Source organism: Hippoglossus hippoglossus, chromosome 9 (assembly GCF_009819705.1).
Source record: "Hippoglossus hippoglossus isolate fHipHip1 chromosome 9, fHipHip1.pri, whole genome shotgun sequence".
In the NCBI taxonomy this organism is placed as follows: domain Eukaryota; kingdom Metazoa; phylum Chordata; class Actinopteri; order Pleuronectiformes; family Pleuronectidae; genus Hippoglossus; species Hippoglossus hippoglossus.
The window spans coordinates 20592191-20608487 of record NC_047159.1 but is presented as its reverse complement, the minus strand read 5'-3'; the positions used below and the strand labels follow the sequence as shown (position 1 = coordinate 20608487).

At 40.7% G+C, this 16297-nt stretch overlaps 1 protein-coding gene across 8 annotated transcripts in view; it reads left to right on the top strand.

Annotated features, from left to right (window-relative positions):
• rimbp2 (RIMS binding protein 2) overlaps positions 1–16297 on the top strand; it is a 90813-nt gene that overhangs the window by 59478 nt on the left and 15038 nt on the right. For 6 of the 8 annotated variants that reach the window (XM_034595244.1, XM_034595251.1, XM_034595247.1 and 3 more), the window contains 11 exons: positions 897–1001; positions 3001–3051; positions 3556–3576; positions 6484–6688; positions 8087–8235; positions 8987–9066; positions 10065–10174; positions 10255–11127; positions 13905–14077; positions 14490–15170; positions 15361–15510. In XM_034595244.1, coding sequence (XP_034451135.1) covers positions 897–1001; positions 3001–3051; positions 3556–3576; positions 6484–6688; positions 8087–8235; positions 8987–9066; positions 10065–10174; positions 10255–11127; positions 13905–14077; positions 14490–15170; positions 15361–15510 — 2598 coding nt within the window. The remainder of the gene's footprint in view (positions 1–896; positions 1002–3000; positions 3052–3555; positions 3577–6483; positions 6689–8086; positions 8236–8986; positions 9067–10064; positions 10175–10254; positions 11128–13904; positions 14078–14489; positions 15171–15360; positions 15511–16297) is intronic. The other 2 variants (XM_034595245.1, XM_034595252.1) reach the window with 2 other exon arrangements.

Below are 16297 nucleotides of genomic sequence, written 5' to 3'. Positions count from 1 at the left end.
TATGGTCACCTGGCTATATGACCAGAGCACTGTGGAATGTAATTTTTGCATGAGGCAGGACAAAGAGTTTGGCTTTGTGACGACGGGAGGGGGAGGAAGAGGAGATAGAGAGAGTGGGTCACCCTTCACGATGATAATGTCACCTTCAAGTTTGATGACATTACCTATCTTAGACCTTAATTTCTTACTGGCATGAATAAATGTCATTTGCTTCTTTCACCTTTACAGTGTCGCAAAATATTCACTGATAGTGGGAGTGATGTGACTGGATGACACAGGCATATTGTATTATGAAGAGTCCCTTGTATTGTATGGCTTCTTCTGTTGTTGTGGATGACCACAGACAAGTGAGCACGCTATGGAGTTTGCTCACCCTTTTCATGTAACATTAAACCCTGTATTGATCACACAAAGGCAACATCGCTGAGGACAGCTTTTCAAAGAGTCCTCGTAACTAGACTTCTAACAGGTATTGTGTTACTACCTAAAGGGGGCAGCAAACCTGACTGTGGATTGATGTTAGTGTGTTTTTTGTTCACACAGCAAGGCACCTCTAGTCCTCATCCATGAGCACCATTGTGCAAAAATTGATCTCTCCCGAGGATCACTTGACATAAACTGTTCTCACATGGCATTTGCTGTGGCATAGTTTATGTCTCTCGTTGTTAAGGGTTTTAAGATCAGTTCACTGTTACTCAGCCTCTGTATGTGTGATGTGTGTGCACATGTGACACCTGTGTTGCCTCTGACTGTGGAGTAGACAACTGGAGATTTTTGCATTTTGTGTTGGCTCAGTGCCGTTTGGATTTTAGCTCCACTAACAGCAGCCCTCTCTATGCTCCCCGTCCCCACAATCCTCCCCCTGGTCTCTCCACCCATTCACCTCCTGTGGACAGCATATGCGAGAGGCTGCAGAGCGGAGGCAGCAGCTAGAATTGGAGCATGAGCAGGCCTTGGCTGTACTCAATGCAAAGCAGCAGGAGATTGACCTTCTACAGAAGGTAAGGAAACATCACACTGCACAGCACCAGAGGGTCGGGCTCTCTTGTTTGCCCAACCTGTGTCTGTGTCATGGGGCAAAGTGCGTTTTGTCGGGCACCGGTGCAACACATGTGGTCCGACAAAGGTGAACGTCAACTCAAACTATATTATGGAGAGCAGAGCATAGAGTAGTGCACTCGACAGGCTATAGCACTCACTCCTCTGAACATTTTCATCAGTGGCGCTCCCAACAAATCCTCTCAACCCCATCCTTCAGCTGTCCATCACTCTCCAAACCCTGAGTGCTCAACAATTCAGGAGCACTCCTCTTGTTTGTTACGAGCGACCAAATCCAACATTGAAAACGCAGAGTAGATATGACACTTTTTGGAGGCTTACTTGAACAAAAAGAAAAATGCTGGCCCATCAATGGTTGGTCTTCCTCCTCTGTGCACTGGAGCTGACTGTAATGTCATAGCAAGCCTAGCAAGGGCCGAGATTGCTGATAGTGTGAACGTGATAGGAATTGTCACCAATGCCTCTTCCTCTAGACACTGTGTGTGTACCCCAGTGTTGCTGTTGCTGCAGTGTGGCTCTAACTTCCCAGTCAGCCTTTCACAGGCAGAGTTCTCAGCTTTTTTTCTCTCATTAACAGAAGCTCATTACTGCCTTATCTTCCCTCAGACACTGGCTGCTCTCTGCATTCTTCTAAATTAATTGCCTGCAAAGTAGATTTATGAAAAGTCCACAGATGCTCCCATATTCTTGTGGAACGCTTTTTTTGTTTTTTTCCAGAACAGATGTTTCTGGTTCCTATAAGAAAAATGTCATGTATTATGTTATGTTCTGATACATTTTGATGTTTCTCTAAAATCGAAACCTTTTGTACAAAAATATTTTTGTTTGTTAGTTTGTGAGCCTCATTCATTACCACTGAGATATCCACCTCCACAGTCTGAATGAGTATCTACAGTGAGTAAACAGTTGGCAGTTTATTAGGTACACCTAAGCTAAACCTAAAGCATCCAATACAGCAGTCCTATAGTAAACCATACCCTCATCAAACTGAACATTATACTCTGCATTAGTTTTAGCCAGGTGTTCCTGATAAACTGCCAACTGGGTAAACGGTAGCTGTAAATATATATCTGGTTTAGTTGCAGAATGACATAGCTGGGATTACCGTGTCAGGACATCAGGGGTCTTAAACTCAAATAACCGCAGGGCCAGTAGCGAGGTTGTTCTTTCCTCTGTTGGCACGTGAACTCTCACTTGAAAAAAAAACTGATGCTGAGAAGAACCTCCTAAATGTTGAAGGAATAACTCTCTTCAACTCTCGGCCATAAATCTAATAAACATAGTTCCTGTTAGGACTACTATGTCCTTCAATGTGAAATAAAAGCCACTTTCAGTTCTTTAGGTGTAGTTATAGCCCAGAGAGGAACATTACTAAGAAATGGCTTGACTTTTATATTTGGAAAAACCAAGATGAGAAAAAAAAGCATTTAAATATAACATCAATTCTTTTATGGCTGGATGAGGCCCCTGGGACTGTAGTTTCAGGCCCCTACTTCAGATGTCCTCAGTCAAATGGTATTCACACAGAAGTGTAGTAAACTGATTAATGCCTACTTTCCTGCATGCACACAATTGTTTCATGTTGCATAACTCACTGTTAAATCGGCTTAAAAAAGCATAAATTATAAAAGGTAAAAATGGTGAAAGAAAAAGCTACTATATCTTTAGCTGGTTGTGGTTGAGTAAAAAAAACATTCCTGCTAAAACGAAGGCACTGTAAGCAAAGGTTAAATAAAGTGTATAATGGGGAAGAAGAAATAAACTCTCAATGTTTAAATGATCAGAGATGGTGGCTTTCTTTTAAACCATTTTCACCCTGAGCACCAATGAATGAGAATGTTTCTGTTTTGTCTGCACAGGCCTTTCATTGGTGTTATAAACTGCAACTAAACTGTAATATAAATGAAGGTGAACTGAAACACTGCACCCTGTGTTTCCTAGGCTCAGGTTGAGGCTAAAAAGGAACATGAAGGCGCTGTCCATCTGTTAGAGGTGAGCGTCTGGACTCTCGGGGGTGGGAGGGCTTCACTGTCTCTTTATGTGGTTTCTGCTGGAGTTTAAGGGACTAGTCAGCCCTGAGGCAGACCTGTGTAGACCTAGAGACATGTCCTGCTTTTTTGTCTTGACCTCGTACCTGAATCTTTCTGTTCCTTTTTTTTTTACCTCTCTTTTTTATATTATACATAAATACTTGGTTGAGCACATCGATTTTTTTTTTTTTTACAATATTGTTAAATTGACTTGTGAAGTACACATTCAACCGTATTTTCATAAAAAATTCATAATCCAAACTAATTGCTGAGACTGACAGTATCTATCTTTTTTTCGTCTTTCTATTAGCTGTATAATAGGGTGATATGTATGCGCGAGTGTCAACGCAGCCCGTTATTTCAAGAGTCATGTGCTTTGAAGATGTGTATGAGTGATCACATGTGAAATTATGCTTTATTTCTTTCTCACATCTCTCTACGGGTGTGTGTTTATGCTTATGCACAGAACCACTTGGACAGCATGCAGGTATTTCAGAATTGCTTTTGTTTACTTACTTGATATTTCTTTTGCTAGTTTAGTCAGTATGGTGTAAAGTCCACACATTACTTTGACCCAGCAAGCGTGAAGCGTGTGTGAAGCTTTGGGTTTTTACAGGGTTTCTGCAGGGTCATAAAAAGTCCAAAATTCAATTAAAAAGTCTTATATGTTTAAAATATTATGTACTGAAATTGGTCTTGTTAGGTCTAAATCACGTGAACGTTCATTAAACACCACCTCTGTCACGTTTTTTAGGAGAAATGTTTCGGCGGCATGCATAGTTTGCAATGTCTCCATGTGTTGTTCCTTTTCAACAGTATAGATATTAACATGCTGTAATCAAACTACAAACAAGACCAACATGGAACTGATAGCTGAGTCCACAAACCCTGGTCAGAATTTATGTCGGTACACTCAGCTCGTCTGTGGGAGACTACACATGGTGTTTCGAGGGTTATTCTCTATTCTGCTACTTCACCTTATCTTCCACTATGGGGGAAGTGAAAATAATTTTGAGACTCTGATATTCTATCAAGACCAATGTCACACTTGAAATTGGTCTTAAATTTCATTAATTATGGTCTTGAAAAGTTACTTAAATTGTTACTTAGGTTAAATGTAACTTGTTGAAACCTGCAGAAACCCTGTTTTAAACTCTTTCTATGAGCAGAAAAAGAGAAACACTAAACATTTAACAAATCTGAGGTAGATTAATTCCTCCTCACTGTGCGTACACAAGGCATAAGTATTATAACATTTCTTATATTGCTATTGATGAAAAGTATATTGCAATAGTTATATATATTGTTTCATTGCCCAGCCGTAGTTCAGAGCTGCTTCAGCACAATCTTTCTTGGCCTTTACCACAAATCCATGTTTAATACAAACTCACAAGGGCCTTTAGACAGATGTGAGTGACAGCATTAACCAGACATCTCTCTGAGATGATCATAAGGAAAAATTCAGCTACACTCGCTTAACAATTGATGAAAAGATTCAAAAAGTTTCAGAATACGAATCCACTACAATAAAAAATAAATGCCTGGGGCTTCTCTGACCAACCTCAATTCCACAAAATCAAAGCCCATCATCACACCGAGGCATGCAAATTTAGAAGACCAGACATTTTTTGAAGCTGGTGATAAGATATAAACAAACCAAGACTATAAAAAAGGTAGCTACAGTAAATTAATCCAGAAAGTATATTACATTAGTAAAATTGCAGTAAAAACAAATTTGTGTATTGCAGATGTTTTACAATTAAACATTGGTCATTATATCTCAATATTGATGCAGGTAGTAGTGTATTGTTAGCAAAGAATCACAAACAGTAATGAATGTGATTCTTTCCCCTTGTAGCATTGCATGCATGTTCTCCAGCATGTGTTTTACAATCTGTCTACTTTGCATACACCTGAGAACTGTATGATGCTATTCAAATTAATACCACTTCATTTACTAATTCTATTTCACAACTGGAGTCCCTTTTGTCGTCTGTTTGCTAACAGCATGTGATATCCAGCAACAACCAGTCTGCATGAAATGGACTGTTTTAACAGAACAGTGAACACAGTGCCGTTGCGGCAGGCCTCGCTGTGTGTTGGGCAGTGAAAACAAATTCCACGGTAGTTTCAGCGTTTCAGATTGAGAAGTGGTTGCCGATGCATGACATTGTTGAGAAACTTTTGAAATCACCGTAGCACCTGGAATTTCCTTTATTTCTGCCCAAACAAATATGTTCATGTTGTACAGAGAAGTTTCCTGCTCTTAAAGTATGGATGATGATATTTAAAATTGTTGTTATTGTTCACTGATCCAATGAAAACACCATAACCAACACTAGGGTGGCACTCATTAGAGCACACACCTCTGCCAAGGCTCAACAGTCCCCTTGAGTTCGGTCAAGCTGCACCTAACTGGACACACAGACATCAGTTCCTTTAAAAGGTTTTCCCCTGACACACACCAAGTCTTCTGCCAAATTTCTGTTGTTTATGTAATCTTGCTTACAAACAAAAAACCAAGAAACAGACAGGGATGAAAACATAACCTCTTCGGCGGAGGTAAATATTTACCTGTGGAGATTTAAATAATTAAAAACAGATATTCCATAGTCATTGATATGTCATTTGTAAAAGATACAAAAATAATAAAGCAGCTACACACTTTTATATTATATTATGGAACTATTTTCAGCTCTAGATTATATCTGCAACAGCGTAAGAGTGTAATTAGAATTGACATCTGATAAACTACGTTACCTGTGTTTGAATGAACATGGAAGCCAGTGCAACAGTGCGGCTCATTAATGTGTTCTTAATAGATTTTGGACAGTGGAGGCAAAATCCATACCAGACTTTGGCTACAAAGACAATACTTTGTTCACGTTGTTGATTTTGGTCTTTTCAGGTATTTACTTGACAATAAGTAAAAATTTAGAATATCATCAGACTCATCCTATAAGAAACTGCAGTTTGGTTTATGCATACTTCCATGATAAGGCTCGAGGCTTTTTTATTTTTCAGTATTATGAGCAGTAAGTGTAGCTGTGCATGTGATTTGTAAACTGTACTGTCAGTAGTAGTTAAGTAGGTTTTTCACTGTGATGACTGATTAAGATGTTTTAAGTCCTATAATTTCATTCCTCCTTCTGTTCTGTGTTTTTTTTACAGTAGAGATACATACAGTACATGCTGTACATATGTGTGTTTCTGTGTGCAGAATGTTCAGTCCTGCATCCTGTGCTATCCTTATTTTCTTTTGCTTCTCTCTTTCTACCATCCTGTCTCTCCCTCTCCTCCTAATCTGCCTGCATGTCTGTCTTCTTTTCTTACTGTCTCTCTCTTCCTGTCTCTCACCCCTCCCTCAATGACTCTCCTTCCTCACCATCATCAGGCCAAAGTCCGCGAGCTGGAGGAGAAATGTCGGAGTCAGAGTGAGCAGTTCAACCTCCTGTCAAAAGAGCTGGAGAAGTTCCGGCTCCAGGCTGGGAAGTTTGACATCCTCAGCACGGAACCTTTAACTCTATGTGAATCTCCTGGGTCACCCAACAAATCTTTGTCTCAGCTCCTCAATGGACTGGCTGCCCCCCTAGGAAAAGGTGTGTAAGGGATCCTTTTATTCCAGTATGTATGACTGGTCATATAATAGTAGGTAAGCTTAAGTGTTTTTAGCAAAGAAAATAGTAATCATGACACATCACAGATATTCCATGGTGTACAGATCATCTTTTTAAATAGAGATGTGAAGGTACCATTTTCCCTTCCTATTTCCAATTCAGATACTTGGACTTTGAGTCTTGTCCGATACCAAGTACAGATCCAATAACACGACGTTTGAAAACATAACTTTGAAAAACAAATGAATACATAGAATTAACGATACAGGACTTGCTTTATTATCTAGTTTGACAGTCATAACTGAAAAAGAACACAAATAAACAAATCTACAAAATCACAACAATTACTTACTATATATAGCTCCAAACTGAAGTGTTGCATTCAGTACAAGCTGCCATTTTACTTATGGGACTTTCCAGGGAGAAATAATGCCAAATCGCTCATATATTTGCTACATCTGGCTAATGCTACACCACCAGAAATCACTTATTCTTCTCTGCTTCTAAAGCAGTACTTGTCAGTGGAAGTACAGTGCAACTGCTGTTTTCTGGCAGCAAAGAAGTGATTTCTTAGAAAAGGAAACTGCAGTTTTGTCTGGGTGAAACTAATTTACATTTACGATATTGGAACTTCTGTATATTCAGAGCGTCTAATATCAAATTTATGAATGAAGTCAACAAAAAACAGGACAGCATATTAATTCTGCTTCATGCCCCCAACTCTTAGGCTTGGTTAAATAACTTGTACCATATCCTCTCTGTCATGTAAGAGACGCTGGCAGTAACTGAACATACTGTACATCTTACAAGTTCCCTCAAAATAGAGTGAAACAATTTGCAGCTGCAGTTAGAAGTGTGAGTTCAGGATTCAGACTTTATCTGCAGTAAACACAGCTAATGAAATAATCAATCATAGTGTAAAAGTGGGTCCAGCTGGCAGAACCTGTTCCCAATTTCACAAATGCTTCATTAATTACAGGTGTATTTATCAGTCAAGTCTTCAAAATGTTATTAATTATGTCTGGTTACAAGTTGTTGGTAAGTGACTATTATAGTACATGGAGATCTCTACCTGAATGATACCTGGTTGAAAATATTAATCAGTTCAAGTGGTGGAGCTTTTCAGTGATCGTGGGCAGGTACGCTGATACCTTATTTTACAGGGTACCATTACAATTGTCTTACATTCTTACATTTGAGATTTGTGTCACTTATTGAATATTTCAAGGTTTCTATTTCTGTGTCCTTTATCTGTCTCTGTCTCTGAATTGGACATAGAGAGAAGCTCCGTTAATTAACTCTATTGTAATATGATTGATAACAGTTAACTTAAACATATTGTGATGTGAGGATCTGATGAGAGACGTGTTTGTTCCACAGGCAATGAAGCTCCATCAAGCAGATCTTTGATATCGGAGTTCATTCGACCGCTCCAGATTAGTGGAGACAAGCCCGAGCTCCTCTCTGTCAAGCCAACATTCCTCACTCGCAGTCGAGCCAGCAGCCCGGCACAGGCCTTCCTCTCTGAGGTATCCCATAATGTCCGTTTGTTTGCCATATGGCTCCTATTTCATTGCAACTTTCTTCAAGCTACACATAGTAACTATATCTCAACATCATAAATTACAACATGGGGCTTCAATAGATATTCATATTTTATCATTTCAATGTTTTATTCTGCCCTCTCCTCAAAGTGAATCCATTTGTTAGGTATGTGAACCAAACAAAACAAAGTCTCCTAAACAGCATTGACCTCTTCTCATCAATCCGCTTCCTCTGTCATAATTTGTTATCCGTATGTACAGACGGCACTTTGTAACAATTTTGTGAAATATGCTGCTTGGTCTTAATCTGAGTAATGTGTTATGGCTGAACAAGAGAAAATCTATACAGCAGGGATACATGAGGCTTCCTGGTTTTACTCATTCGACAGAGTACTTGGGGCTGATCACAATATTTTAGTGCACAGGAGGTGAATATATGAAATATATGAAATATCATGTTTAATGTGTGCTTTAGTAAAATAAAAAATAATTGGAACTGAATACATTTTACACTTGGCTGTGAACATCTTAGCATTTTTTTAAAACTATTATTCATTTTCTTTTCACAAATAGTTGCAATCCTCAACAGGGGTGTTTTCCTTTACAGTCATTTATCTTTGCATTTTTTACAAAAAGTTGGCATTAAATTATTTCATCCTCTCCTGTGTTCTGAAACATCTGAGAGGTAAAAGCATTTGATGTTGGTGTTTATTTGTTCCTTTTTTATTTTATCTAGATGGACAAAGAGCTGAGCTCAACCACCAGGTCCAAACCAAGATTCACTGGGAAGGTTCGTCTGTGTATTGCTCGGTACAGGTACGTAAACACAACACACAATTACCAATTTATCTACTGTTCACAGTATATGTAGTTTCATCCCTAAACATCTATTTACTGGTTCCAGAAATCTGTCAGTCTGTCTGTATCTGGAACGTATATCTCCAGATCCGTTCATCTTATCGGCTTCGCACTTGACATCTGTACTATTTAGGGCCAAAGGAAGTGCAGTGCTGAATGTGGTGCGATTTGTCCACACAATACGTTCAATATTAATACAGTTTGAACCAACAGACAACCAGCAGCGGCGGCTGTGACTCATCTACGTAAATGAAGTTGTCGGGCGTTTGCTTCACCAAACTTTGAATAAACAGGTGCACAGCTCTCAGTGCAGCAGCAGTGGCTTCAGGGTTCTGCAGACCTGTCCTGCAGCTGGTCTTTACTTGCCTTGCCTCAATCACTGCAGGTCACTTTAACAGTTTCACAAAGAAAGCTGCAACCAAACAGGCAGTTCACTAGTAGACTAAATAATAATATGTTAATGTTGTTATGAAGCGGGGTTGTAGAGGGTGATCATTAAGAGAGATGGCAACAATCCTGTGCATGCCTCTTTACAATAGACTGAACTGGCTGCTTAGTGTCCTGGACAAATTTTGCTGAGATTCTTTTCTTACTCTCACAGAGAGTCTGTGGTCTTAAAGATGATTCAGTGTTTCTCTCTCTAAAGAAAATTACCTGTCAGCACAAAAATAATTGGAATTCTCACAGCACAAGAGTGTGAGCCCGAGCCAGAGCTTTCAACCCACACTGTCTCTAGCTCTGTCATATTTGTAACCCCCCCCCAACAAATTTTTAAAAAACGGGATCAAACTTAATACCCGTCAAAGCAGCACTCTGCAAATCATTTCCCATGTCATACATATAAGAGAGTATGTGTTTGACATTTAAAAAATCCTTTAGTGAAGAAACTGTAAATATACATTTAATAAATATATGACTTTGGCAGATTAATTGTCCATTTATGTTTTTTGCTGTAGTTACAATCCTTATGATGGGCCTAATGAGCATCCTGAGGCAGAGCTCCCCCTGGTGGCAGGGAAGTACCTCTACGTTTACGGGACAATGGATGACGATGGCTTTTATGAAGGTCTGACCTGACTTGTTTATTGTTTGTTGTTTTGTTCTAAGTATCACTACAATACCAACTTTGTTTTGCCTGTTTCTCAGGAGAGCTGCTGGATGGACAGCGGGGCCTCGTCCCATCTAACTTTGTAGATTTTGTCCAAGATGAGGAGACATCGTCTGTCCAGCAAAGGGGCACAGTGGCTAAACAACCTGGCTACCTCAACCACAGTAGCCTGGGAACTCAGAGACTGGGGGTCGGCACAGGGACAGGAACAAGCATTAGCAGCCTGCTGTCTGACAGTAAACTAGACTGTCTAAGTTCAAGCAGCTTGGGCATTGACCTCACGGGTTCTTCCAGCAATGGGACAGGAACGCTGGATGTCAGCATTGACGAGATCGGTGAAGACATTGTGCCTTATCCCCGCCGCATCAACCTGATTAAACAACTGGCCAAGAGTGTAATTATTGGTTGGGACTCCCCTGTGGTCCCACCAGGCTGGGGTTCCATCAGAGGCTACAATGTCTTGGTGGATAAGGAGGTGCGCATGAGTGTCCCCTACGGGGGCAGGACAAAGTCTCTTATTGAAAAGCTCAATTTAACTACCAACACTTACCGTATCTCAGTGCAGAGCATCACTGACCGGGGCCCGTCGGATGAGCTCCGGTGCACTCAGCTCGTGGGAAAGGATGTGGTGGTGGCACCTTACTACTTGCGGGTGGACAGCATCACGCAGGTCTCTGCTGAGCTCTCCTGGATGCCCAGCAACAGCAACTACAGTCACACCATCTTCCTCAACGGTGCAGAGTACGACATGGTCAAGGCCGGGGGCTACAAGTACAAGTTCTTCAACCTGAAGTCCATGACAGTTTACAAGGTGAAAGTTGCGGCGCAGCCGCATCAGGTGCCTTGGCAGCTTCCGATGGATCAAAGGGAGAAGAGGGAAATCTCTGTGGAGTTCTGCACTCAGCCTGCAGGTCAGCCTCCGAACCGTAACTCACACTCACACTTCATACTGTAGTCATTCTAGCATGGCTCTAATGTTGATCAGTTGGTTGGTGGGATGATCCATCATTTGGTTCAGGTGGAAATATTGCCATTATATTTGGTACAGATATCCATAATGCCCCAGGCATGAATCCTAATGATCCCCTGACTCTTCCTCTAGAGCCACAGTTAAGTTGATATCGTGGTTTGAAGTGAATTATCTCAACTGCTGCTGCATTGATTATCATGAAATTTGATGCAGACATTATTGCCCCCTCTTCCCCCCAGGGTGAATTCTAATAACTTTGGTGATCCCCTGATTTTTCAACTAGTGCCATCATTAGGTCAGAATTATAATTTGCTCAATACTTTAGTTTGGATTAATAGCATTGCCATTATCATTAGCTGTATGTTGTAAGTGCTAATGAGCTAATTATCACATCATTCACTAAGATAATAAACATGGTAAACATTATACTGGCTTACCACCATTAGCATTGTCATTGTGAGCATGTAGCCATGAACATGTAGCTCAAATCAGCACCCTACCTCAGACTCACAAAATGAATGGTATGATTTAAGTCTTGTTATACTTCTGTTATTGATTTTAGTTGTGTTAAAATCAAACCTAAACTTCCATAACCTGATTTTCATCGCCACTTGGGGACAGTGTAAATTTAAGATGAACTTGTTTGCAAATTGTTACTTATTTACTCATCCAGCAAACACAAAGCGACATTAGCATTCATTTATGGGAATATTTTGAGTCATCTGGCAGATGTCAAGCATTCACTAAATTTGTATTTACTCTCCGCTGATAGCACCATGTTTACTAGCTAGTTTGTCTCTATGCTATTTGGATCTGAGCAGGTAACATGTCTGCTGTAGCTGGGAAAAAGGGTTGTTGTGAGCACACAAATTAAATCAAAGTCTTGAACCTATGTTGTCTGCAAATTATGTATGTGTGTTTTGGTAAGTACCAATGACAAAGGTTAGAAAGGTTTAACATAGTTCTCTTGTTGTCCCCTATCTGATGTTGCGATTGTTTAATTTAGTTCTGTTTCAAAGTCCTGTGATGTTTTATTAATGAAAACCATCTGATAATTTACATCCAACATGGCAATCTTTTTATTTACTCAGGCAAACACTTCAAGTACATTACATTTATAAACCTGAAAAACATCTCTGCCATTTAAATTTTTCCCCAGCCACCTTTAGATTGCCCTCAAGGATTTATGTATTTACTGTATATGAACTACTGTGATAACACACATGCATGGTAGAAAAACACTGAAGAAAGGTGCAATGAGAAAACATTGGAGAATTATTTGCTGAATAGAGCCACGTAACACTGGGAGCAAGAGTCTCTCAAAGCCAAATTAGTGTAAATAGTGAGCATAGATTTCTTCTCCCTCGAGGCTTGCTGATGCTTTGCCGTTGCAAGCGTTAACTTGGGTCTCACAGCCTGGCTGTCTAGCTACAGGAAATGAGAGTGTGAAGTGAGAACAGGCAGCTACAGTTTAGTGTGTGCGTCATAGTATAGGTATAATGTATTTAGCCAGATGGTTGCAGCTAAAAAAAGGTTCAAACACGTCATATTGCTTTTTTCTATCACTATGTGCTCAGTGGTATGTGATTCCAATTTTTTATTGACGTGGTAAATAAACGGAGGTGTTGGGATAAGATGAAAGCATTTTAGAAAATTAGATACAAACAGATATTATTAAGTTATGAGTATTTAAAGGTTAAAGAGAAGGAATAAAGGAAGGACACAGAGGGACTGAGAGAGAAAGAGAGGCGAGGACAGAGAGAGAACGATGCTGAAGTTTGAATTGACGTTTTCGGTTGGCAGCTGACAAGCGAACATGCCGGGAGTTCGTTAAATGATCTGTCTATTGAACATGTTAATCAGAGTCATCCGAAAGTCTCAGTGTTGGTGGTGGGCAACTCAATAAGGCGGACAGTGTCTGGAGGGACTGTATTAAAGCTTTCACACTCAGCATGTGCCCCTCAAACAGGCAACTTCATTAGTTGTCTGCTGAAATGTGATTAAGATTGCATTAATGTAGATTCTCTGACCCACACACAGCTGCACGCTGCAGCTCGGAGATACTGCTGACTGCATCTGCTCGCTCTCTCTCTCTCACTGTGTGACTGCAGGGGAGCAGCAGCATTGCACAGATGGGGTATGTTGTTTAGTATGCAGGCATCGCTGACAGATTGTGGAAATTGCAATGTTTTCCTTACATTCCATAGAATATTGTCAGATAATCTGGCAGCAGGATATTGCAGTACAAACACTGATGGGTGAATGTTGGCAAACGTGGCCTTTTCAACCAATGTAACGCTTTCAGTCGATATGCATATGAATGAATCTCAGGGAACTGCATAGAGAGGAGTATGAATACAGAGAAATCATCAACAATATTTGAATATCGTAAATACTCCATTCATCTGTCACTGGCTCATTGTATCATAGCGAATGTCAGCTGTTGATTTCCATGGAATAAGGGAAATTTAGTTCACATTATGTTTACAATACAGTTAAGAGTAAAACACAAGGAATAGGCTATGTGCAGTCCTTTAGATTGAGACATACAATATGGTTCTCCTTGAATGAGGATATTCTTGCTTCACTCCTTCACTGTAAAATGGTTACTACATGTGAGATGTCCATAGTGCTGAGGTCAGCACATTCATCTGTGATCAGATTGGCAGAAATGCTTCAGCCACTGTTGAGCTCTTTGTTCTTTCTCTCCTTATCCAGCGAGTGTGTTATGCTCCTCAGGGCCCCCTCTACCTCCCCAGGAGGTGCATGTTCAATGTGGTCAGACGCCTGGGTTCCTGCAGGTCAGATGGAAGCCGCCACCTCTGTCGCCTTCAGGAACCTCCAACGGAGCCAGTGTGATTGGCTATGTTGTGTGGACAAAGGGAGAAAAGGTACCATGTGTCACAAATGTTAGAACAAATTATATTTTTGAGTTTCCAGAAGGTGGCCTTTACCTTCCTCAGTGACGAATTCTGTCTGTAGTGCTCTATTGCCATCTCGTGGAGAAAAGATATAATGCCTCTGTGGGCTGTTGTGTTTTGTTGTGTTGTGTTGTGTTGTGTTGTGTTGCTATGCTATCATTAAAACATGGTCAAGTTTATTGTGCTGGACCTCGAATATAATAATCTGTGTGTTATGATATAATGGAAAAATTAGGTATTTCTCTTGAGCCAACATATAAGAGCTACACATGCCTGTTGTTATGTCTTTATGATGGTGTGGGTACAGAGTGAGTGCTTTTTCAGCCTAACTTTCTGAATTGCCCGTTGGTAACTTTGGACTCTGGTTTCTTTGTGAATGCAGATCGCAGAAGTCTTGTACCCCACAGCAGATTATGTGACCGTGGAGTTAAACAGGATTCAGGGTCTGGAGGCCAGAGAAATCATTGTAAGGACGTTATCAACACAAGGAGAGTCCCAGGACTCTCCTGTGGCCGTCATCCCAAACAATCTCTTGGGCTCTCCACGCCTCTCCCACCGAACCACGGCACCCCCTCCCCCTATGCCTCACCCGCAGTCCCATCCAGGGCACTCACAAACCCATCCTCCTTACCCGTCAACGTATCCCCCGAATCACCCTCAGCCCCAGATGCAGCCTCTGTCTCGACCGCAGCCCCACACGCTGCCCCACACACAGTCGCACTCGGAGCCTGTCCATCATCCTCCTCCTCCTCCTCCTCCTCCTCAACCCCAGCCTCATTTCCAGTGCCACCCAATGCCCAAGTCCAAGCCGTTAGTAAGTGCCAGAGAGCCAGAAACCAAAGAGCATGAGGTGGGCCCGCGGCCAGCCCAGCCCTGGGAGCGCTCCTCGTCTCCGCTGCCCCCCATGCGCGGCCCCAACCTAGAGCCGCCGCAATTTCAGCCACGGCGATCGCCCTCTCCTCAGAGGATCCTTCCGCAGCCTCAGGGAGTCCCCATCACCAACACCATCGCCAAGGCCATGGCCAGGGAAGCTGCCCAGAGAGTGTTTGCCGAGGGTAACAGGGTGCGTGGAGATTTTTGAATAAAACTGTATTTATCTCATTATGTGATCTCATTATGGTATTATTGTTTATCATTTGAAAATTCTTAAGATACTAGATTTGTTATGACATTGCGACATTAAAATGTAACATTGTTACATCAAATTATTTGGATCCCTTTTAAATCTAAAAGTCTTACATTTCTTTTGTCAGATTGAGAAAAGGAATATCTTTAGTGAACGAGGTAACACGTTGCATCCACTCAACTCTGACGAGGAGGAGGATGGATACGACTCTCCTCATGCGCGGAGGAGAGGAGCCTCGGTGGATGAATTCCTCAGAGGCTCCGAGTTGGGCAGACAGGTACTTAATAGTAAACACAACAAGCTGTGCTCAGCCAATCAGTGAGTGTTGATCATTTGTAGCTACGAAGAACATGGAATCAGTTACCTACATGTTCGCAAAATCAAACCGAATTAAATCAAATCTTATCCTATCACCTCCTGTGAAATTAATACCTTTCTTAATTTATTTTAGAATCCGTATAGACTTTTTTATCTTTTGTACTACAGTTTTAGTTAAATACTTTTAAGGGAAGTCAAAAAAGTGTTCAAGTGTAAAAAAATCCAGTTGTAAATGGAAATTCTACTTATTTTGCTCATTTTTGTACATGTTATTTTGCCATACGCACTTTAGCTGACAGTGACTACGTTTACAAGGACTCATATTTTCTAACTATTTACCTTATTCAAAATAAGATATTATTCCGATTATCGTGATTACATGAGTTGCTAATAGAATATTCAGTTCATATTCCAGTTTACATATCTTAGGCTGATAGATAAATGTACGTGGATATAACATTTTGGGTGATTTCTTTCTAATTTTGCAAAAGCTACAACTCATTTTTATTTTGTTTACACCCAGGGTGTGCATGGTTAAGTTGGGTTAGGGTTGGTATGTAAGTGCTGTGTAAATGTTGGTGTTAAAAAATGCTATGAAAATTCCAATAGGACGTTTTAAAGCGATACAAGTCTACATAATGTGTCTGAGGTCGGAATACTCCACGTCTTAATTCAATTATTGCTTATTCTGAGTATGACCTTACTCAGGTTAAGGTAATCAGAAAATGCTTCAAGAGTCCTATTCA